The sequence below is a fragment of the Podarcis erhardii genome (genome assembly GCF_964252035.2).
Source record: "Podarcis erhardii genome assembly, chromosome: 3".
NCBI lineage: Eukaryota > Metazoa > Chordata > Lepidosauria > Squamata > Lacertidae > Podarcis > Podarcis erhardii.
In genome coordinates this window covers 21,438,035-21,462,324 of record NC_138507.1, presented here as the reverse complement: position 1 = coordinate 21,462,324, position 24,290 = coordinate 21,438,035, and the positions used below count along the sequence as shown (strand labels likewise).

General features: G+C 41.9%; 1 protein-coding gene across 1 annotated transcript in view; it reads right to left on the bottom strand.

Annotated features, from left to right (window-relative positions):
• The window catches only part of KLHL29 (kelch like family member 29), a 445,478-nt gene that overhangs the window by 288,492 nt on the left and 132,696 nt on the right, over window positions 1-24,290 (bottom strand). Inside the window, exon 3 of the mRNA XM_081856969.1 lies at window positions 12,526-12,837. Within this exon, the coding sequence (XP_081713095.1) occupies window positions 12,526-12,786 (261 nt within the window). The 5' untranslated portion in view covers window positions 12,787-12,837. The remainder of the gene's footprint in view (window positions 1-12,525; window positions 12,838-24,290) is intronic.

Here is a 24,290-nt window from a genome sequence, read left to right as displayed (position 1 = left end):
CCAGCGGGAAGGTAAACGGCAGTGTTTCCATGCACTGGTCTGGTTTGCCAGAAGCGGCTTAGTCATGTTGGCCACATGACCCGGAAGCTGTACGCTGGCTCCCTCGGCCAATAAAGCGAAATGAGCGCTGCAACCCCAGAGTCGGTCACGACTGGGCCTAATGGTCAGGGGTCCCTTTACCTTTTTATATTCTGAATATAAAATAAAAATATCTCTTCCCCCTCCCCAACCACCAAGTACTCTTTATGCTTTTCCTACTTCCACTACGGCCAGTGCTTTAAAAAGTCTTCCTGAACCATTGACATACCAATTCCTACCTCCATGTATTGCATCCTCATGGCACCCCTTGAAACAGGTTGCTTCACCCTCCTACACAGCAAGGGTCATCCCTGGCTATGCAGTTCTTTACTGCTTAATCAAAAATGGCATTTTCTTTTTGTTCCTTTCAGAGGATACTTGAAGGTACTTTTTTGCATTTAAATATCATCCACATTTTTCTTTGCAGCTCTTTTAAAATGGTTTCGTTCTGATTTATACACTGGAAGGGAACTTCAGAGTGGTAGAAAGAGGAATCTTCAAAGAATTACAACTCTGTACCGTACAAATGTCTTTCTGAAGAAGGATGAGAATTTTAGAAATCTTTGGCACAGGTTTACACACGGAAAACTCATATTAATAGAACTAGTTCTTGCTCATTATATGAACACAAATCCCATTAATAATTCCATTAAGCTTCCACTTCAGTTCATTATTTTACCCATTCCCACTCCACTATATTCACTGTCAACATCTGCTGCTTCTCTTGAGGAGAGAGAGGGCAAACAGAGCACACACATGCTTTTGCACTCTAAGCAGTTGGGAGGCAGGCAAGCAACAATGATATAAAGCCCATTACACTCTCAACTAAAGGCTGAATGCATCACCTTACAGCAAGCCAGCTACCATCCCAGGATGCATTATCCAACATCCATGCCTGAATTCAAATTACCTAATTATCAGAGCTACTCAACATGCTTGCCGAATGCTTACTAAGCAGAAACTTTTAAGTAAAAATGATGCAACTTAAGGCAAGGCGACAAAGACAATGGAGACAAAGAAGAAGAAAGCACATTTGAAAAACAGCTACAAGTGAAAAATCACATGTTAAGCATTTTAGAAAGTCAAATACTTCACATAAACTCAGTGAACCAAATGTTTGTGTTGTAGAAATAGAAGCTACTACAGGGCTCCTTGGTGAAGCTTTTTGGCATAGAGCGAACATGCTGACTTACAGCACAAGAATCTCAAGGTAAGAACAACACAGGATGTTTTCCAAGTATTATGCTAAATCACCATCACCAGCTCAATATGCTGTATTTCATTTTATATTTGTGACTCAATGCCCGACAGACACCAAAAAGAGCAGTATCTCCTGGTGACAATTCAAGCTGATATTCTGGAGCTAGAAAAAGGCCGAAAGACCAGGCAGGACCAGGAAAACCAGGATTGCTTTGGGGAAACCGAAGTGGCATGCTAGATTTTGCTGGTATTTTTCTTTTTTAGGGTTGCCATTGGCTCCACTACATAACCTCACATGCAGAAACATTTTTGGGAGACGAGATGGCTGAGCAGCCCGTACTTTTCCAGTTGGTTCAGGTACTATTACACTTGAGTCTCCTGTATAAAAAGAGGTAGCAAGTACCCATTGGGCACCAAAGCCTACTCTTGACCAAAGGAGCCTTCAGCACAGGGATCTGCTAATCCAGAGAAGCAGCAGTTTGGGAGTACATTTGGGCTACATTTAGCAGCATCCCTGCAGCAAACATCTCTTGTAAGGATCCAGGCCAGTGTTGCACCTTTATCAACAGGGCTGGGTATTCATGGTGATGCAGAGAAAGGACAGGGCCAATATGTCACTTTTCACCCAGCTGAGATATTTCTCTCTAAGTTTAGCACAAAGAAAGGAACTGAATTCTCTCCTCTCCTGAGTACTCTGTAAATAGCATAGGAGAGGATCATGGCAGAAACAATTGCAAGAACCTGGCTGGCCTCAACAATGAAGGACAGCCAACCTCCATACACAGATCATGAAGCACCTGTTGCAGTTATACTTTGTGGTTGACAGCTGGTGAATGAACCCATTGACTTTGACTTAAGGAAATCCTTCTGCCTGGCTCTACCACAGGGTTTCCCAAACTCGGGTCTCCAGCTGGTTTTGGGCTACAATTCCTATCATCCCTGACCACTGGTCCTGCTAGCTAGGGATGGTGGGAGTTGTAGTCTAAAAACATCTGGAGACCCAAGTTTGGGAAACCCTGCTCTAGCAGCTTCTTCAGAGACCTACTGACATAGTAACTTCATTACCAGCTTCGTGCCAGCAGGACTTGAAAAGTTTAAGAATTGAAAGTTTAGTGTTCCCTTTGGGGCCTGCTATGCTGCCAGCCCCAGTATTCCCAAATCCTCTTCCTTCCAGCTTCTTCTTCTAGGATTAAGCAAACTTCTCTCAGCAAGAAGTCAGCTGTAAAAATGCTAGCAGCAGCAGGAGCCCTCCTGTTTTAACAACCTCCTGATGCTAATGGGACTCAGGAGGCTTAATTATGGAAGGTGATGGTGGTGGTAAATTAGGAGAAATCATGCAGATTCTTATGTAGCAACTGCCAAAGCTTTCTGTGTCGGGCACAACAAGAAACAATAGAGAATGCTTAGGTAAGAATGTAGGAAAAAGCCTTGCAGGATCCGGACAACACAGTGGGTAACCAGATGCCTGCAAGAAGGACCTGAGCACAACAGCATCCTCTTGAATGACAACTGATATTCATTCAAGGAAAAGTGTGCGCTCCATAACATATGGTGGTGAGAATGGAGTTAGCAACTGGCCACTACAGTAGAAGCAGAGCCAGTGTTTAGTTCTTTTGGCTGGTTGCCATAGATCATGACAACCTGAAATTAAAACTGTTACAAAAAATACATTGCATAGATTTGATAAAGCTTCCAGTTAGAGGATGGATGGTGAAGGAAAATCCTATCAGCCAGAGATAGTGCTTGCAAGCACACTTTCACAATGCATGAACAGGACCGATTCACCACAGAAAAGGATAACGTACTTTAGTGGAATAGCACATGTATGTGCTCTGTGCATATAAACAAACGCACACTAGCCACCCAGTTTATAGAAGAGCCCAAGCCCTGACTCTAAATCAGCCACATCTAGGGCTGTGGAGCTACCACCATTCTACCAAAAGTGCAGGCTACCAGCTTCATTGGTAGACTCAGATACTGGATGTATGCAATCTGACAATCTATACTATGTGTGGCAAAGTACTTCTAATCTCTTGGCCAGATTATCAACCAAACTACACCAAGGGCAAGAGAGTTGATCCCAATGAAGATGGACAAAAATTGCTTAGCTGTGAATATATATTTTGGGGTATGTAATTAGGAGGCAAATGTGCATAAGGGTTTCTTAATGTAGCAACCCAGACGGAACCATTATTCACTCAACATCTCTGCTATCATTAGCACCCATATTAAATGAGTAACTTGTAAAGCTGTCCTTAGAGAAGAAAATAGTTCCAGAGTTGTCTGCATGTGCAACAACATGCAAGTGTTTGTTGGTAGCTATAGTTAATCATGTTCATAAAGTGGAACAGACGAGCACAGAACTCTTAAGGATAAATCAGCATCTGTGCATGTGCATACTTTCTTTCAACACTACAAAGGGCTCCAGCAATGCACTTTGAATCTACCTACTCACAGAAATGATGGCAGTTTCGCAAATGCACATTTACTGGGCGCTTTGAGGCACTTGAGTGCAAAAATACAACAACAGCAGCAGCAGCAGCAAACCCTGTCCAAAAGATGCAAGTTAGATTAGTTTCCACCAAAAGTGCATATAAATGGTAGAGTAGGGAAAATTGTACTTTTGAAGAAATATATATATATATCTATAGTAAGGTTTAAGGGGCCTAGCAATGGCAGGAAAAGGACTTGCTTTTTTTAAAAAAATAAAAAATTCAAAGCTATAGCAGAAGAGACAGTGAATAGACAATCCGCTAAGTGAAAAATCAATTGTGTGGGTAGTGAGAGACAGTTCCGCTTCAACACTTAGCAGATAACACGCTCTTTCATGTTAGGGATGTGTCACCATTCATTTGATAGCCAACTCGCTCCTTCATTTCCAGTGCCACGATTCCATTTCCTGGATCCAAAATCTATAGTGACCCAAACACTGTTTTAACTCTTAAGTTGCAAAACATGAAGCTATGTAGGATGTGAAGTTCCATGAAGGTCACTGATGAGATGCTGCAACAGGAAGGCTATTCCCAAGTGGTTTATGCCCTGGCTTATTAGGTTATATTTAAGGAGAAAATTGCCCTCATGACTTCTTTCTGTTGCAACAGTAGTCACGATGCTCAACCAATCTGTTCTCCAGTCAACAATATAAAGCAGCATAAACTGAAATAAGAATACCCCTTACACTGTGGGATTATTTTAAATAAAAAAACCCCAACACCCTAAAACCACAAGATCCACTCGCGACGATTATTTATTAGACTCTTGATGTGGATAAACAAATCCACAGCTGAGTTGCTAGAGGGCAGGGTTTAAAGGGGAATACTAAAATTTGCACAAGGATCTGTTAAAATGAAACAACATTGTTTTACAGACAAGGAACACCAAAGCTGGTAGTTTGCACAAGAACTGCTATGATAGAGTGTTGTGTTTGTTGTTTTTAAAAACTTGCTGTTGTTAAAGACAGAAACTCTCTGTGATCTACTGCAAAGGATTGTCTACCAATAGATCCTAAGCTACCAATAGATCCTAAGCTATCTTCTCTACCTGCCCGACTTACTGTTGGGATACTGCCAGGGAGACAAAGGCCATCATGACCCCACGTCGATTCCGGACAATCCATCGATCTCCCGTAGACACGCAGTATCATTCAATTAGCGACACGAGCTCCAGAAATAGCTTGCCACATTCCAGAGCTGATGCACGCTCTATCAGCAGAATTCGCACAGCGAAAGATGCACGCAGGAGAGCATTATTTACAACTTTATTCAGCGCTGGTCAGAACAAAGAAAACATGACTGCCTGCTTCAGTGTCTCAGGCACAGAGAAAGAAAACGAAAGCATAGACACAACAGAAACATCCTGTGAACAGGAAATACGCAGGCTGTGACATAAACATCCTGCTCCCTTTTAAGGTGGAACGGAAATATCCTTACACTTACATGTTCAGTTCAATTTCAGTGTGTGCCAACATGCTGTAATGCAAAACTTCAGTGGTTCACTTCATGCCTACGTACTCTCTCAAGATAGCATCAAGATTAGCACTGACAGACAAATGGGTAAAAAGATAGGTATATAGGAAGGGAGTGGAGGTGGGGAAGTAAAAAGTAGTGATTCATGATTCATATTTCAGTCCCAATTCCATTTACTGTAGATTGTGCTCTCTCTCTCTCGCTCTCTCTCGCTGCTTTTTTTAAAAAAAAACAACTCACCCTATTTTTGAAGGATGTGTTATAGCAGTAAATGATTCACAGCAAGTGGCCTACATAAGAGTGATTGCCAGATTATAATAGTTTAAAATAGTTAATTTACCCTTTACTTTAAAACTCTGTTATTTAAAGGCATCCTTCAGTTAAACTCTGGTCTAGGAACGGGCAATCGGCACTGACTTGAATCGAGGAAGAAAAGAGTTTAAATGGGGGGAGTGGGAAGGAATTCCACCATGTGTACAGACAAGCAAAGTGCATGTCGATCAGCCTTCCTCAACCTGGTTCCCTCCTTTTGTTTTAGACTTCAACTCCCATCAGCCATAGCCAGCGAGATCATCTGATGGTCACCAGTTTAGCGAAGGCTGATGTAGGTTACATCACCTCTTGGATTTTCTTGCCAGACTATATAAAGGTTCTCCCTAGCTGCAGACAAACCATTAAATCATAGCAGCCAGGTTGTATCCATGCTTGTTCAGGAGATATATTAATTCCACAGAGAGAAACTGAATCTCACTCACTGATTTAAATCAATCTCTCCTACTACGTATTATACTATTGTCCATACAGAGCCTGATTTGGGACTGCAATAAGTCTGGTGTACAGTCATAAGTGGGATGTTACATGCTTTATTTATCAAAGGGCCTAGGTTCAATCCCTGCCATCTGAAAGTAAATCGGGTCTTCCCTTAAAGAGGGCACATATTGCAGTGAGACCTGGACAACCGACACCCTGTGTTGTGGGTGGGTACATCTGGTCAGCCACAACACCCAATTGGTAGGTCCCTCGAAGCTGGGTGCAATTTGGCCAATGGGACGCAGTCCAAATAGTTTGAGGGACCTACTGTATTTATGCCCATGCGCATGACCCAGAGCTTCCTCTTTCGGCGCATACATTCGGAACACCCGCCCACCTCTCCCTACTTTTAGGGCTTGTTGCGCTTGACCTTGCTATGCCGTCATGGGTCGTCTGTCGTTGGGACAGGGGCACAGCAGGAATTTTCCCCACTTGGCTGATCGGCTGTTGCCATTTGGGTTTCGCCTGCCACGTAGCAAATTGTCACAACTTGTAAGGCTGCAGATAGGCTCTGGTTCAGGTGATAGGGATGGGACAACACTCTCGCCATCCCTATGTGAAGGGTATTACGTTAAAGGAATCCAGGGACTCGATGGTTTGGTCAACCCCTGTGAGAGGGTTGTGCCCGTGCCTGAGTCCAGGGGGGCATTTAGGTGGCGGAGATAGCCTGTGCCTGGCTTTCCGCTTATCCAGGTGTTCACCCTTGGCTGACCTATGCTGGCGCCCTGGGTCAGCGCTACCTGCATGGCAGGGAGCTAGTTGAACCAGAGCCTATGCAACCAGTCACTTTCTGTAATCAATAAACTTGTGGCCTAAATTCTGCCAAAAACCAAACCAAAAATCTGAGTCAAGTGTGTATTTATTTAGGGGGGAGGTTTCTGGGTCTGAACATGCAAATAACCCTTTCTGGAATCCTATGTATAATCCTATGTTTGTCTACTTAGAAGCAACTCCCATTGAGTTCATGGGATTTGCTTCCAGGTAAATGTTTATAGGACTTCAACTTCATTTACCTATCAGAACCCAAAAGCAACAGAAAAGAGGATCTCACTTTACAGGGGGTTGGACTACATGGCCCATCCAGCTCTACAATTCTATACCTCACATTATTTCAGTCAACAGTTTTTTTTGAACTGTACTATATTAACTCTCAATGTAAGATACAGTCACAATGAATGCTAAAGGTCACTGTGACAAACAAGCCCTGAGTTTGCCTCCTGATGACCCAGCAACCAATGAGAGCTGGTGAGAACAACAGCCAATTAAGAGAGTGAGAGGATGGAATTTAAGTTATATGATGACAGTATAAGGGGCAGATAGGGGCTTTCTGACTGGGTAGGCAGATGAGCTCTCGGACTGTCTCAGTGGGCTCAGATAGGGATTATCTGTGGGTTAGACAAGGACCTGTGGCAGATAGGGATTTGACTCCCAATGGGAGAAGGACCAACTGTCAGTGTGGGCATTTGGGGTTTTGAACTATTTGAGTGGGGTTAGCTAGACAGGGCAACCCAGCTGCGATTCCCTGTGGGGAAGTTAAATCCAGGAAACTTGGTTTGATAAAGAGTGCTGTTAAAATATATATTAAACTGATATTCTGGAAGTTCAGTTATAAAGCGACGTTAGTATTTGTTAACGTCTTGCTTTGCAAAACGGAACTTAGGGACGAGTCTTTTAAAAATGGAATTCACTTTTCCCTTGTGGAAGAAGGGTGATGGGGAAAGACGCCTGGTTTCTCTGAAAGCAGACAAATGTAGATGACAGCCGTGTCTTTTATATGCAGTCAATTTCATTTGAATCAACAGATAGATTAAAGAATACTTAAAAAGAAAACCTGAAGATACATGCAGGGAGAAAAAGTGAAAAAGATGTAAAAGATTCAAAGTAAATAGCTCTTGGCTAACACACACTTTGACTGACTTGCCGGATACTACAGCTCTCTCCCCTTTCTGAAGTCAAAGCATTTTTGATCCAAGTGCCAAAGCCTGGAAACAGTGTCTTTGTATACCTAAACATGTCACACTTGTGATCTTCTAAGTGCTTCCTGATGTAAATTGGTGCTTGAAACCAAGGCCTTTCATCTTCAAATAGGGCTAGGACTGGAGTATGGACAGGCCTCTTGGTTCTTTCAAACGACGATAAACACATTGCAAGTCAACAAAACAAGCATATATAAATTAATTGGAACATCAGTTCTTTGAGTTAATAATCGAAACAAACAAAGAAACCCTGAGGTGCAGAGGAAGTTTAATTTATCAAGCACAAGCACAAACCTCTCTAGATGTTTTCATTTGGCTTAAAAAAACCAGCCTTTTCAAGTACAGACAAAAATTGAAGCATTATCTGTTATAAAATACACAGCTGAAATCCAATCCAAACCCCCATAACATAAGGCACAAATAATTAATAGGCTGCTTAAGACAGAGATAGTCAATGTGGTGCCCTCCAGATGTTTTTGACTCCAATTCCCATCAGCATTAGACAGCAAAGTCAATAGTCAAGGATGATAGGAGTTGTAATCTAACAACACCTGGAGGGCAACACACTGGCTATTAGGGATTTAAAGTCATGTCAACCAAAAGTAACTGGTTTTCAATTCGAAAGGTCAATTGCTTGATAGAGCAATTAAATATGTTGTTTGAACAATCTGTATTGCTGTAAACATGTGAAAAGAAGCAGCCCCATGAAGAGATGAAAACCATAATCACATTGCCTTCCAATACCAAGCTTCCAGGACACATTAGCAGCCCACTGTAGAAAAAATACCGTATTTTTCACTCCATTGGACGCACCGGACCATAGGATGCACAGGACCATAGGAGGGGGAGAACAGGGGAAATTTTTTTTTTCTTGTTCTCCCCCTCTAAAACATTCACCGGAGCTTGTGGGGCTGGCGGTGGGGGGAAGCGCTGCTTTCCCCCACCGCCAGCCTCAAAGATCCCTGAAGCCTTTGGAGCGCAGCGCCCCGCTGCCCTGCAGAGGCTTTGCGCGGAGCCGTCCCCAAGCTAGAGCAGCGAGACGGAGCCCTCCGCAGTGCTCCGTCTTCCTGTTCTGGCTTTGGGCTTAGCGGCGCAGCCTGCATTCGCTCTATAGGACGCACACACATTTCCCCTTAATTTTTGGAGGGGAAAATGTGCGTCCTATAGAACGAAAAATACGGTATTCCAAATACTAGCTGCTGGAAACCACAGGAGAGCAGAGTGCTCTTGTGCTCATTTTCTGCTTCCTGGTTTCTCACAGATATCTGGTTGGCCACAGTGAGAACAGGATGTTGGACTAGATGGGCCATTGCCCGACCCAGAAGGCTATTTTTACGTTCTCATAAAATACTTAGTGAATTTGTTTTTCATAGGTAAGGTGACATTCAACGCAGAACTAGGCAATGCCCCTATAACGAGAAACAACAACAATAAATCTCATCCTGAGAGACAGATTCATCCTATCAATGACTAAGCAGTGTAAGAGCTGAGAAAAATCTGTAATCTATAAAAAGATGAAAATGTTGGAAACGAAGAATAGCTACCAAAAAAATAAATATAAAAATTAGCTATCCCCAATCTCCCTATGCGGAATCCAGACTTCCAATGCATGCATGTACATTTTGAAGCATGACATCAAGCCACTTACAAGTGGGTGGTCTCAACCCACCTGTCAGTTGGCCTGTGGCGAGCTACTTAGATGCCCCAATATTTTAGAGAGTTCCTCCTCCTTTAACATAAGCAATTTTCAATCTGAGATTTGGTCAGTAAACACAGCAGGAAGCCACACCAGCTTTCTGTTGAAACACGAACAAGTGATAATCTGCTTCTCTCATAATATTTTCATTTTAATTCCCAAGTGAGCATGCTAATGACAATAGTGTGGTGACAATTTTTTGTATGTGAAAAGCTCTTCCAAGATTACCATATATTGCTTATTATGGAAAGGGCTTTTTTTTGTCTGAAGAATCACAGTTTATATCACTAGCTTCTTTTTGAAAACAAGAGCAGTGTTTATTATCACAGTTCAGCCTCAAAAAGGACTCAAACATCTGGTGCAAAAACAGATCAACAACAGCCAGCAGATGGACTCTATGTACAATATCCAGGAGCAGAGGTCAAGACAAATGAAACCACTGTGTTGGCTTTGCAACTTGACTTCTAATCTTCTCCAGACTAAACACATCCAAACAGCAACTACATAATGTCCCAGCTTAGTGAAAGAGTACTTCAGTTTGGCTGTTAACAAATGGAAATAATGTCAAAACGCTTTGGTCATTTTTAAGAAAAGATGTCCGTATTATAAACCTCAGCCAAAATGTTTTCTCTACAGTATTAGCTTATTTCTTTACCGTGGGTGGTAGAACCAATGTGGTATGGAAACGCAATAAAAACTTTTAAGCTTGACTCTGGCTTTCTTTAAATAACTTTATTGTCTCCCTTTCTGGATCTGTTTCATTTGGCACTTAGATTTATTTTTAAAAATGTTAGGAAAACATTATGTTGATCACAAAGTAAAAAAAACAGGGGCACATATGGATTCCCATTCCACTGCTGAAAACCTTCTAAAAACCTGCTGGTTTTCGTTTTATTCTCCAATATGTTTTTTTTAATAACTTTCTTATCCATTTTTATAAGCTAGAAAGGAACAAATAAGCCACTGTGTACTAATTAAAATCAACAACTCTTGGCTTAAAAACTTTTTAACCAAGGAAGCCAGGAAAACTTAGTAGCAGAACAAATAGGAAAATAAAGAAATTGACTTTCTCATTTATATTTTATCGTCTTATTGTTTCTTAAAATTGTTGAATACACAATGTTAACTTATTTTTCATATTTACTTTGATTGTTCTTTTTAAACCACTTAAAAATCTGTCAAGTAAGTGGTATATAAACTTTGCTAAGTAAAATATATTTAGAAGTTGGCTCCTGCTAGTCTCTGCAATGTACTCCTCACCCCACCCCACAAAAAACATGGAGATGAAACTATTCCTTCTAGCTTGATTTATAAATCTTTGGCATGGAGGGGAATACTATATGTTGTTCTTTCCCCGCTAAAACATGACACTGACCATATCCATCACAGGCATCCATTCATTCTTCTCCAGTCAATACACTTAAAATATTATACATGCATCACAGGAGTATCCCCACACCAAACTCTTCCCACAACACAACAAAAGTGGTGACACCATGTTACACAAATCTGTAAAGAAAAGCTCTGGAACTATCATTAGAGAAAGAAAGAAAAAAGCTCAGAGAAGGTCCTCAGCAGACAGAAGAGATGAGCTGTTTGTCCACTCTCCTAGAGCATATGCAGAGAGGACAAACCCCTCTACTGAGTTTATCCAGATACCTGCACAGGCAGAGAACTCACATGGAGTATTGCAGAGACAACCAAAAATACTAAAGTTTGCAGAGATAGTTCAAAAGATTGGGACTACTTTTGCATGGCAATCAACAACTGCAAAAGCAAGAAACATGTGACAACAAGCACCCCAGAAAGCACATTTATGAACTATGGGGGAAATTGTCCCAATTGCCTAAAAGTAACTAACTAAAAATGGAATCTTCATAACAGACAAGTTGCATATTCCTTGCACTTTCTTTGGAAGCCGCATTTCAATTGCCTCAAGTGTATATATTGGTAAAATATGACAACACTTGCAAAAAGCTGTTGCTTAATGGCACTGACATTTCAAACTGAGTGCCAGGATGGCCTTTTCCTCCTATAGCTGAACATGGAAATGGTGGAAACTGTTTACATGGGCCACAATTAGAACGTGGCTGGGGGTTTTAGGGAGAAAATGAGCTGTCAAAGAGGACAAAGTCAAGAGACATGGCAATAAACTTGGTGCAGAATAAAATGTTGACCCCCAGCTTAAGAGGCTGGGAGATAACAGCATCTCTGATAGCAACAGGAAGTTGTAAAAGGTTATTGATATTAAGATAAAAATTTGTGTATCTGTTGGGGAGAAATGTCAGTGACTTGTGCTCACAAGTGGTACCTGGGCTTTTACAATGGGCTTTAAGCAGGAACCACAAAGTAGTAAAACAGCTAGTATTTACACTTTACTGTATCCTATTCAGGCCAAGAAGATAATCATTCTCGTTGCTTAAGTTATCCTGCAACATAAAGGGTATGAGCAGGCAACTAAAGAAGAGAACAAGATAAGACAGCTGTATATACAGGAAGGGGAGGATAGCGATGTACATTTTATACTTATGCTCAAGACCGTTTCCCTTTTTAACTATCAACCTTTGCAATGTTTAGACAATATAAGCTTACAAATGCACAATAGGGCTTACTACTCCGAGAAACTATATAAGGAAGCTTGAAGGCATCAATGGCACCGACAAGCAAAAAAACCAAAATCCCAGTGCACACTGTCAAAGACCTTATCGGAAGGTAGCATGATCTGAAAGGAAAAGGTGGTATCTTCTCAAGAGGTTTTCCTTAGCTAATACAATATAGAGTACAAAGATCTCCTTCTTACTTTGGTTGTTGCAGCTGCAGAAGAGTTGGCCACAAGTGTGGTTATCACATCACTGTTCACTGTGGTACAAGCAACTGTGGCTGGGGCATGCAGACGCGAGGGTACAATTGGCACAGGCAGAAGCCCTGGTCTATTGTTGCTATTGCTGTTCACTGTGCTGTTGCAGTTACTGCTGTTCACGTGGTTCCCATTGGTGCTCCACTCCCGGCGGTCCCATCCTGTGCGATAATCTCTTTCAAACCGGCTGTGGTGCCGTGACATCTCGGCCAAAGGAGGCTTCCGCCTCTTCTCAAAGGGATTTTCAGAGGTTGTCTATCGAGAACCAAGACAGGAAACAAAATGGTTTTATTAAACTAAGTCTTGAGAAAGGAACAAGTTGTGCTAAGTCATCACGCTCATTTCTTTGCCTTAACATGTTGGGCATGACAAAGGAACAGAAGAATTCTGTTGTGTGCCTGGCTTCAAGCTGCATTTCAGGAAGTCCTAATAAGAAAAATCCAAAACAAAGGGAACAAAAAACAGAATGAATCTGTAGTGGGGAGAATGGTCTCTCTGACCCTACAAGGAGGTTCCCCAAACTACCTAGTGAGTTATCAGATGACAGTTTACGGACAATGAAACACCACGCTTGAAGTAATCTGCCACTTGAACTCTCAATGAGGGATTAGCTCTTGACAGCAGGATTATATTTCTAACAGCTTCCTAAAAATACTCTGTCTGGATCTTGCAACATAGAAAACATGTTTGTATGATGTTGGGGGAAAGTAGTATTGCGTAGGAGTGATGCACAGAATGTGATTCACAACAGCAATTCATTTGTTTCACTCCCAAACACAAGAAAAACAAAAGTAGTTTGGGAAAGATGAAGCTCACTTTATGATCTAATGAATGGATTACTAATAGCACATGAATGTTCTATATTTAAATATGAGAACAACACTTTCCCCACCAAAGAGTGGAAAACAGAAATCTTTTTGTGGCCCTGCTTATAATTTAGTTTCAAGCAAATTGTAAAATGAAAGAATATTGATTTTTTTTATCATTACTTTTCAAAATTAAGGAAATATATTTCATTATCCATGGAACTGTGTCACCAATATAGGGAAAATAAAGGGGTTTTTGTATATTTTTATGTATAAAAATTAAAAATGTAGTTTTAGTAATTTATTTATATAATCATCAAAACAACATGAATTCAGACATTAAACTTTTAAGTTACTTGCCCAAAATGGACTACTCACTAAAAGAATATTTCTGGCATATACATGGGTTCTAAGCATACTTCTATTTTCCACAAATTTTATTTCCTATAATGGTAAAAATTTCTTTACCTAAAACAGGGATGGAGAACCTTTGGCACACCAGATGTTGTTGAACTCCTACCTGCATCAGTCCATGCCAGTTGTCAGGAATGATGGCAGCTGAACATCTGGAGGTCCAGAGGTTAGACACCCCTAATCTAAAAGAGTAATGTCCATGAACAAAATGCCTAAGGTCACACTTTTTTCTATGAGCATTTTGCATCATCTTCAGCTGATACAATTTGATGAAGAGATCCCTGCTTGAAATGTACCCAGTGTAATGCTTTTACTTCCAACAACGTTCCTAAAGTTCAATCTCCATTCTGGGGTGAAAAATTATGCAAGCCATGTTCATTCTGACTGTAACAGTATTAAAATATTGTCTGTTATAACTGTCTACTAGTTGTTTTTTAAGCAATTCATTTTGATTCTGACACTATACCTATAGGTTAAAGTACAGATTAGACAGAACCTTGAAGCTCAACTAAAAAACAAAACTCAAACCATTTCTATTATTATTTCTAAAGCATGCTCTTTTTTAAGAAGTACAATAATACTCACAATTATCAGGACAATTATCAAACAAAAAGGAATACTGTGTGTGTAGACATATGAGGAGTGTGTTTTAGACATCTAAGCAGTGGGAGGTGATGTGCCTGATTTTCAGAAATCACTCCCCCCAACCCACAGTACCCTCCTCCACCCCATTCCACATAGTTCAGGAACTTCCCCCCAACTCTCTGGAAAGGCCTTGGGAGTACAGGTGGCTGCAGAGAAGGAGAAAGAACAAGAAATTCTCCCCCCTCCCCAATTCTACATGCTTTAAACGAATGAAATGAAAAAAAGCAAATTCCAGCTGCAGCCATCCCCAACTATTGGTCATGCTGACTAGTGTTAATGGGAACTGGAGTACACCAGTGTGGAGAGCTCTCCAGTACACGCTCCAGTACACTGGAGAGCCAGTGTGGTGTAGTGGTTAAGAGCAGTAGTCTCGTAATCTGGGGAACTGGGTTCGCGTCTCCGCTCCTCCGCATGCAGCTGCTGGGTGACCTTGGGCCAGTCACACTTCTCTGAAGTCTCTCAGCCCCACTCACCTCACAGAGTGTTTGTTGTGGGGGAGGAAGGGAAAGGAGAATGTTAGCCGCTTTGAGACTCCTGAAGGGGAGTGAAAGGCGGGATATCAAATCCAAAAAAAACCCCCAAAACCAACATCTAAGAGGGCACACCAAGCTGGGAAAGGTTGGCATAGGTGATGGAACAGCCCAGCCTTGGTTCTTTGTGCAAGAGAAGCATAAAGTACCTCCACAAAAAGTATCATTTTTAGAGAGCTAGGAGTGTTCTTCCCTTACTCCCAGAGCAAAAATAGGACAGGCACACACCCAGCCTTTTGGAGTGGGGCACAACAAATATATTCTTCACAATTTTGTAAAGGGAGCTACATGAGGAACCCCAAAAGAATGCCTCCAGAATTCAGAATGGACATTTTACTCTGCTTCAAAATCAAGGCACCTAACTTTGTAGTACAGTGAACGGGATCTGTTCCGGAGCCCCGTTCGCATCGTGAGCAGAACAGAACCCGCGTCTGCGCGTGCGCGAGTCATGATTCGCCGCGTCTGCACATGTGCGTGTCGTCATTCTGAGCGTCTGCGCATGCGCGAACGGTGAAACCCGGAAGTAACCCGTTCCGTTACTTCTGGGTTGCCGTGGGACGCCACCTGAAAATATTTAACCTGAAGCAAATGTAACAAGAGGTATGACTATACAGTGGAAACTTGGTTCTCAAACGTAATCTGTTCTGGAAGTCCGTTCGACTTCCGAGACATTCGAAAACCGAGGATCAAAGGGACGTCAGCAAGTTCAATGGGGAAAATTGAGAAACGTGCCTTGGAAGCTGTTCGACTTCCAAGGTGTGTTCGAAAACAGAAGCATTCACTTCCGAGACATCTGGCAGCCGAAACTTCAGGTTTGGCTGTACCTATGACACAACTGATGATAAAAAAGAAACATACTTTCAGTCCATGCCTGGCCATTTTTGAAACATGGTTGTTTGTTGCACTTTGACAAAGGGGCGCACATAAGTAACCTTTTCAGAAGAAACCAGATACAAAGCTACATTTCCAACAACCTCTGTCCTACCCATCAAGTGCTTTTTCTTTTTAAAGAAAAGCACTAAAGCACATATATCTTTGAATACTTTTCTGCCATGCCCCACAAAAGGTACAGTGATTTGCACAGTGACTGTAGGATCCATGACCAATGCACAAAGGGGACATTCTCGCCTGTTTCCAGGAAAAACTGAACACATTCATAAATCTATAGGTGTGAATTGCAGATATGTCCCAGCCCAATTCCAGTTGGAAGTTAACGTTTCCTTGTATTTATTCTAACAAGCTTCTATCCCTCTAGAAAATGTAACAGCAGATGCTGTAGTTATATTCAGAGATACGGCAACATAAGAAGCAATCCTTTCAAGCAAAATGGCACATCTTTTTACCAAATTAAATTATATTTAATCCTAAATATTTTGTTAATAACTTTTATCACATTCATCTTCCTCAAACTAAATCCCCCAAACTTACTTTTTTGTAGAAGTACTACTTCTCCATCATTTGCCTGTCTCTTGAAGTACTTTTTCACTGGGCTTCCAAAGTTTCTATCTTTGGAGGTATAAATGCACAGAAAAATAGGCTTTCGGCCAATACAGAGCTGAAGAATCATATTTCTCGCGCTAATAGGGATTTAGCTTCATTAAGTGACTTCAAAAACAAATGCCAGCACTTTAATTAAATTTTTCTCTAATAAAATACATTTAGATTTCTGTTTCTATTTACAAATGCAGACACAATACAAATACATATGACCACAAACAGTTTTATGGAAGCAGCTTCTTTGTTAGAAGTTAGAGAGTAGAGACTCGTGAAAAAATCGGACTGTAAATTTGCAGATAAAACACTTGCATTGCATTCAAAGTTTTCAAGCCAGGCATTCCAAACTGCCCGCCTTTGTTTCATATTCTAAGGGAGATTTCCACAAAAGGGGAGGTGGGGGCGAATGCCTGTAATTAGATCTAACGCCAAGTACTGCGTCTGATAAATATGAAAAACATTTTCATACTAAGGCCAGTATCGCTTCAAAGAGATGTCAAGAAGTAAATAGATGTAATTTTATCAGAGAATGTCAGCACAAACTAAAATAGACAACACTAAAGACCAAGATATGGCAGTCACACAAAATGTGCTATATTTACAAACACATGATAATATTTTTATTCTTGGGTGGTTGCAGCACATTAATTAATTTTATATTTGATGAATCCCCCCCCCCCCCCGCTTTTAGAGTTTGTATGTATGGTCTCATTATTTTGGAGCTTCCTGAACTGATTTTATTATTCTTAGAACTTGTGTTTCAGTGTTTTGTTTTTGCTGTGTACATCGCTTCAATGGCCTTATGAATTTGCATGACAAGAATAACCCCAAATCATGAATTTTATTGTTAAAGGTAAAGGTAAAGGGACCCCTGACCATTAGGTCCAGTTGTGACCGACTCGGGGGTTGCGGTGCTCATCTCGCTATATTGGCCGAGGGAGCCGGCGTACAGCTTCCAGGTCATGTGGCCAGCATGACTAAGCCGCTTCTGGCGAACCAGAGCAGCACACGGAAATGCTGTTTACCTTCCCGTCGGAGCGGTACCTATTTATCTACTTGCACTTGATGTGCTTTCGAACTGCTAGGTTGGCTGGAGCAGGGACCGAGCAACAGGAGCTCACCCCGTCGTGGGGGATCGAACTGCCAATCTTCTGATCGGCAAGTCCTAGGCTCTGTGGTTTAACCCACCGCGCCACCCTCGTCCCCTATTTTATTGTTACTTACATGTAAACACCTGAAAAAAAGCTTAGATTACAGATTGTGGTTTGCCTGACGTGAGACAAACCATGAACCCAAGTTTGGATGACCTGCTAAGACAAACCATGGCTCAGTTTAGAGTACAGCAGCAGAGGATGATTGGGAGAGGAGAATAGAGCATCATTACCATTTTATGTCCGCACTAAACCATTGCTTAGCTTATTGTTACATGTTTACCAGCCTGGTCTGTGTGTTGAGGTATGGATTTTATGTGAACAAGCAAAATAACGATAATAAATAATAATAAATAATAAATTTTATTTATATCCCGCCCTCCCCAGCCGAAGCTGGGCTCAGGGCGGCTAACAACAATCAAAATAATCCAACGATTCTAAAAACATTTCATTATAAAATTAATTAAAATCAAATTTATGGCAACCAATAAGCAAAATTCTGTGCAGATTGCCAGAGGAGGGGGGTCAGGCTGCGCCCTGACCAAAGGCCTGGTGGAACAGCTCTGTTTTGCAGGCCCTGCGGAAAGATGTCAAGTCCCGCAGGGCCCTGGTCTCTTGTGACAGAGCGTTCCACCAGATTGGAGCCGCGGCCGAAAAGGCCCTGGCTCTAGTTGAGGCCAGCCTAACCTCTCTGTGGCCTGGGATCTTCAAGATGTTTTTATTTGCAGACCGTAAGTTCCTCTGTGGGACATACCAGGAGAGGCGGTCCCGTAGGTACAAGGGTCCTAGGCCGTATAGGGCTTTAAAGGTTAAAACCAGCACCTTAAACCTGATCCTGTACTCCACCGGGAGCCAGTGCAGCTGGTATAGTACCGGGTGAATGTGATCTCGCAGCGAAGACCCCATAAGGAGTCTCGCCGCGGCATTCTCCAGCCGCTGGAGTTTCTGGGGCAGTCTCAAGGGTAGCCCCACGTAGAGCGAGTTACAATAATCCAGTCTGGAGGTGACCGTCGCGTGGATCACAGTGGCTAGGTCAGGGCGAGAGAGATAAGGAGCCAACTGCTTAGCTTGGCGGAGATGAAAAAATGCCGCCTTTGTTATAGCTGTAATCTGCGCCTCCATAGAGAGGGAGGTATCGAAGATTACACCCAAACTCTTAACGGACGGTGCTGGCACTAATTGCACCCCCGCAAGAGATGGGAGTTGCCCCCTCAATCCCATATCGCCCCGTCCCAGCCAGAGGACCTCTGTCTTCGAAGGATTTAACTTCAACCGGCTCCCACGTAACCATCCAGCCACAGCTTCCAGACATCTGGTCAGTGTGTCTGGGGCCGAGTCAGGATGGCCATCCATCAACAGATAGAGTTGGGTGTCATTGGCATACTGATGGCAACCCAGCCCAAAACTCCGGACAAGCTGGGCGAGGGGGCGCATAAAGATGTTAAAAAGCACCGGGGAGAGAATCGCACCCTGAGGCACTCCACACACCAAGGAGTGGCGCGATGACAATTCTCCCCCAAGCGCCACCCTCTGTCCCCGACCAGAGAGAAACGAGCGCAGCCATTGAAGGGCTGTGCCCTGAATCCCAACGTCGGCAAGGCGGTGGTCCAGGAGTTCGTGATCGACCATGTCGAAGGCTGCTGACAGGTCTAGAAGAATCAGCAGCCCCGACCCGCCTCGATCCAGCTGCCTGCGGAGATCATCTGTTAGGGCGACCAGAGCCGTCTCGGTCTCATGACCAGCGCGGAAGCCGGACTGGAATGGATCCAGGGCCAATGTTTCATCCAGAAACCTACCAAGCTGTTCAGCAACCGCTCTCTCAATCAATCTCGATCTTTAGCAAGAACTGTTTTATGTGCTATTAAAATCAGAACTTTGTGCTAAACCACAACAAAGTTAGTTATGTTGCAATCGTTGGCCTTTCCATGTGTTTTGTACTCCAGACGTTGAAAAAAGAATTTTTATGTAGACTCCTCATTAGTATTAGGAACTTATTTTCTAAGCCAGAGAATCATTTTTCCTAGATTGATCTGCAACATGGTTCTAACTTTATTACATCACATTTGTTTTTCATAAGGTTCTTACTGGAACATTTTTAATGGACTAAGAGCACTAATCCTTGGCTGCTGCACAATGGTAATATCTATCAATGCTAAATAGAGCTTGTCTCTATGGAGCACTTGGTGGATTGGGTAAATGACATGGATGTCACTAGTACAATGATGGGATTCTGAAATAGCTGAAAACGTTTTACTGAATAAATGTAATAGTAAGCTGAGCCGTCCATGTGAGTGAGATGTTTGGATTCTTATACTACAATTGTAAAATAAATTACTAGGGAGTAAGCCCCCATTAAAACACAATGGGACTTGCTTGTGAATAAACATGCAGAGATCTGATGTGGATGTGGTATACTACAAAGAACAATGGGGGAATCAAAGGAAACCATATTGCAGGAAAAACAACAATGTAATGGCTTACTAACAAAAAGAGGCTAATATTACATTTCCCACCATAAGCCAAGCATGAATGTTCTTGTGTCATATATAATTTACAATGGCTAAAATCCCAAAGCTGTAGAGCTGTGTCCTTGTGTGCTCCTTGCCTAGAACACAGGTGAGACTGAGAAAAAGTTATTGGGTTTGTAACAACCTTAAAGATTTTCATCAATGGAATATAAAGAAGATAGCAGTCTCTTGGTATGCAGGACTAAACTGTATTTGGAGCTTTTATAGCTGAAAAAGAGAACAAATTTTGTCTTTTGTTCAAGTTATTTTTGGAAGTAATTCTACAAAACTGAAAACACACTTTTTGTAGTATGATTATTCTCTCTCTTCTGGGGAAAATAAAAAATCGAGTCTAAAATTTTCAGGTCTATACTAATATAAAGTACAGTCGCACTTGGAATATTATCTATTTCTGTTCTCAGCATCTCAAAAAGGGCTATTTTAGAGTTGGAAAAGATGCAGAAAAGGGTGACCATTATGATCCAGAGAGCACCTTCACTACGAGAAAAAATTAAAACATCTGGGGCTGAAGAATTTGGGGAAAGGAAGAGAAGAAATGAGAGACATGGAGATTTATCATGTTGTTCATGGTGTTGAAAAAAAACTCAATACAGAGTGGTTTTTATCCCACTCATAATACGAAAGCTCAGGATCATTCAGTGAAATTGATTGGTAGGAGAGCCAGCACAGACAAAAGGAATCATTTCTACACACAGCACAGAGCTTAGCGACAGAATAAGCTACCATAATATATTTATTTATTTATTTCACAAAAATTCATATACTGCTCGACTGTAAGAAAACCCCCCTCAAAGCAACAACTGTGATGTGATGATGATCACTGGAGAGTCTCTCAATGGCTACTAACCCACTGCAGGAAGTCCACCTTTGTTTGGCAGAGTAGAGCTTTTCTTATGTTCTTACTGCTTATCCTAATTAATTACATTTAGACCCTGCCTTTCCTCCCAAGGAGCTCACATACTTCTCCCTTTCTCCCACTGTACTCTTGCTACAATCCTATGAGGTAGGTTGGGCTGAGATACGGATAGCTGATTTGAGATGTGAACCTGCGCCTCCTCTTTACTAGTCCAACACTTCAAGCATGACACTGCAGAGGCTCTCTATGTTACTTTCCTCTAGGACAGGCATAGGCAAACTCGGCCCTCCAGATGTTTTGGGACTACAATTCCCATCATCCCTACCTAACAGGACCAGTGGTCAGGGATGATGGGAGTTGTAGTCCCAAAACATGGAGGGCCGAGTTTGCCTATGCCTGCTCTAGGACCTTTGAGGTCCAACAGATATCAACTAACATGTGCCTTTACTTTGATGCCACCCTGCATCGCTCCCACACCCACCTTAACCGTGCCTTTCACCCACCCATCTCACACAGGCTTTTCTTACACGCAAGCCTTGGTAAACAGAACCAGGCCGACCAATACTATCAACTTGCTTAAACCTCTGGATCCCTCCTGCATCCCTACCCTCTCGTACGTACCGTGTATACACTGAAAACATGCCTACAATATTTATTATTCCCCACCACCTTTCAACTTGGTTGCCTTTGAAATATGCAAAATGAAGCAGAAGGAAATGGAGGAACCAAACTACAGAGTGCAGCAGTTCAAGTACTGGCACCCACTGTGCATTCTCCGAACTTGCAGAAGGTTGTGTAGTCAACATGACCCTCACAGGAAACAGAATCCTGAAACCACTCTTTCTTGAACGGTCTTTCCTTTTACTGACCCATCCATATTAGTAAGACAAAAGCTTCTGAGATTGTTTCATGCAGCTAGCAGACTCAAGATGTTTGAAGGTATGACTCAAATCAGGGCAATTATGTGGAATTGTCTAAAAAAATAATGAAGGGCTAATGAGGATGGGCCCTCCCAATTCTCTCTGCCTCTCTTGACAGCTGGCATTGCCTCAGACCGGAGGGTTTATTCTGGCAACATGCCAAGGCCTAGGCTGCGTTTACAGAGGCCTTTAAAGAGAATGAGTTACTCAGGAGCTGGGGATTTCTATGTGTCAGATTGAGGCTACGCTGTACTCAAGATGAAAGGAACTGCTCATGGGAGCAGTAAATCTACCCGGGCAGTGTCCTGTTAAAACAAATTAGTCCATATGTTGCAGTATCCATCCCAAATAGGTAGCCAGGAATAAATTCCATCAGAATCTCTTCATACCCTAAAATATGCTGAATTAAAACATTTTTGCTCTATTGATTGGATTTATTAAGCCTTTCCTGCCATCGGCCATATGTCATATAACTCAGCTACACAGTGGACACTTCTACTAGTTCAGTCAAAACCACACACATTCTGGATGTTGCTTTCCTTTATTTCATAGCTTTTCCTGAGAACTGGCTCTCATCCGCTTTCCTTCTCCCTTCAAAATAGTAAGCCTGTGTCACTTCAGTTTCTCCTAGGCATTCATTCATACATACCGAAAAAAGGAACAAGTACGTACAGCCTTTCCTCACTGAGTAAAAATACAAGGACAGATCTACTTGACCAAATCCCAAGGTTGATGTAGCCCACCATCGTGTATTGCCTTGCCATACAGTGGTACCTCGGGTTAAGAACTTAATTCGTTCCGGAGGTCCGTTCTTAACCTGAAACTGTTATTAACCTGAGGTACCACTTTAGCTAATGGGGCCTCCCGCCGCCGCCGCACGAGTTCTGTTCTCATCCTGAGGTAAAGTTCTTAACCCGAGTTACTACTTCCGGGTTAGCGGAGTCTGTAACCTGAAGTGTCTGTAACCCGAGGTACCACTGTATATTAGATCAAACTGTGGTCTACAAATATTTAAATAAATAAACAAATCGTTCCCCACGGTGGTCAGCCAGAAAGTTACAGGAAATCCACAAGCTGAACGTGAAAGCAATACCGTGCCAGTTGTGTGTGCCACAACAACAACAACTGGTTTATAGAGATACACTGCTTTTGAACATGGAAGTTAAATTAGCCACCTTGGATAATGGCTTCTGTTAAATATCTGTCCCATTGATTTATTTAAGCTAATTTGGAAATGCCAACGGATTCATTTAAGCTCCTTTAGAAAGCATCACCACATATTGTGGCAGATAATTTTATAATAATGAATTAAGCTCTGTAATAATATGTTATATTAAAACATATCTTTGTTTGTCCAAAATGTGCCTTCTAATTAATTTTACTGCATGACACTTGGTTCTGGTACCATGAGAAAGCAAGTCCACATGCCTATTAAGCTCAACCTGGAAAAAACCAAACACAGACAATGGCCATATCCTAACAGTTCTGTTTACAAAGAAGTTGCAAAACACACTCTTTTAGTACCCTGGAATTAAACTGCCAGTCCACTCTCCCTGCCCAACCCCAAACAGTATCACATGTAGTGTGGGGTTTCTGGAGTCCATTATATTCTACCAGCCGTTATTAACAGGAAAATGAGAGTATCAGTCTACTCTTTGAAAGCCTAATCTATGGAGAAGCCAGGGGAATAAATGAAACATTAAAAATAAAAGTTTGGGCTTTAGGGGATATTCAATGATAATAGCAAGGCAATCTCAATAATTCATACATACAACTGAATGAACAAGCAGAATTGTTTTTCGGTTATCAGATTGATGCTTGTAGTTTTAACATCTACAGTCATCAGTTTTATTCCCGGTCTGTGTCAGTGTGCAGTTGGCTGTTAACTGTACATATTCAACCACAGATCATTACCTTTTTATTGATCTTACTACCCTCTTATTTTAAGTCAAATATGGAAGGGGGAAAATAGTATTGATTTCACCTCCTAGCTATTTTTGTTTTGACCTGAAAGACAATGCCTGAAGAACATCAGGGTCATTGCCAAATACACAAATGAATTAATATCACATCCCCAATTGCAAAATTAAGCATTTCTCATCTGACTCCAAAGCATTCCTCCACCGTTTGCTGAAAAGCAATCAGACATGCCTGCTACATTAGGTCTTTTATGCTAAATAGGTCAACCCACTTAAGTCTTCTATTTGAAATATTTACTAGCATATGCACTATTTAAAAGTAACACGATACTAATCTTTTAGAACCCTGGGTATCTTAGGTCTCCATAACATTATCTATGAAGTCACAAGTACCAGCTGCCAGACACATGTAACCTTCTGCTTTCATCTACTCGCACTGGATTTC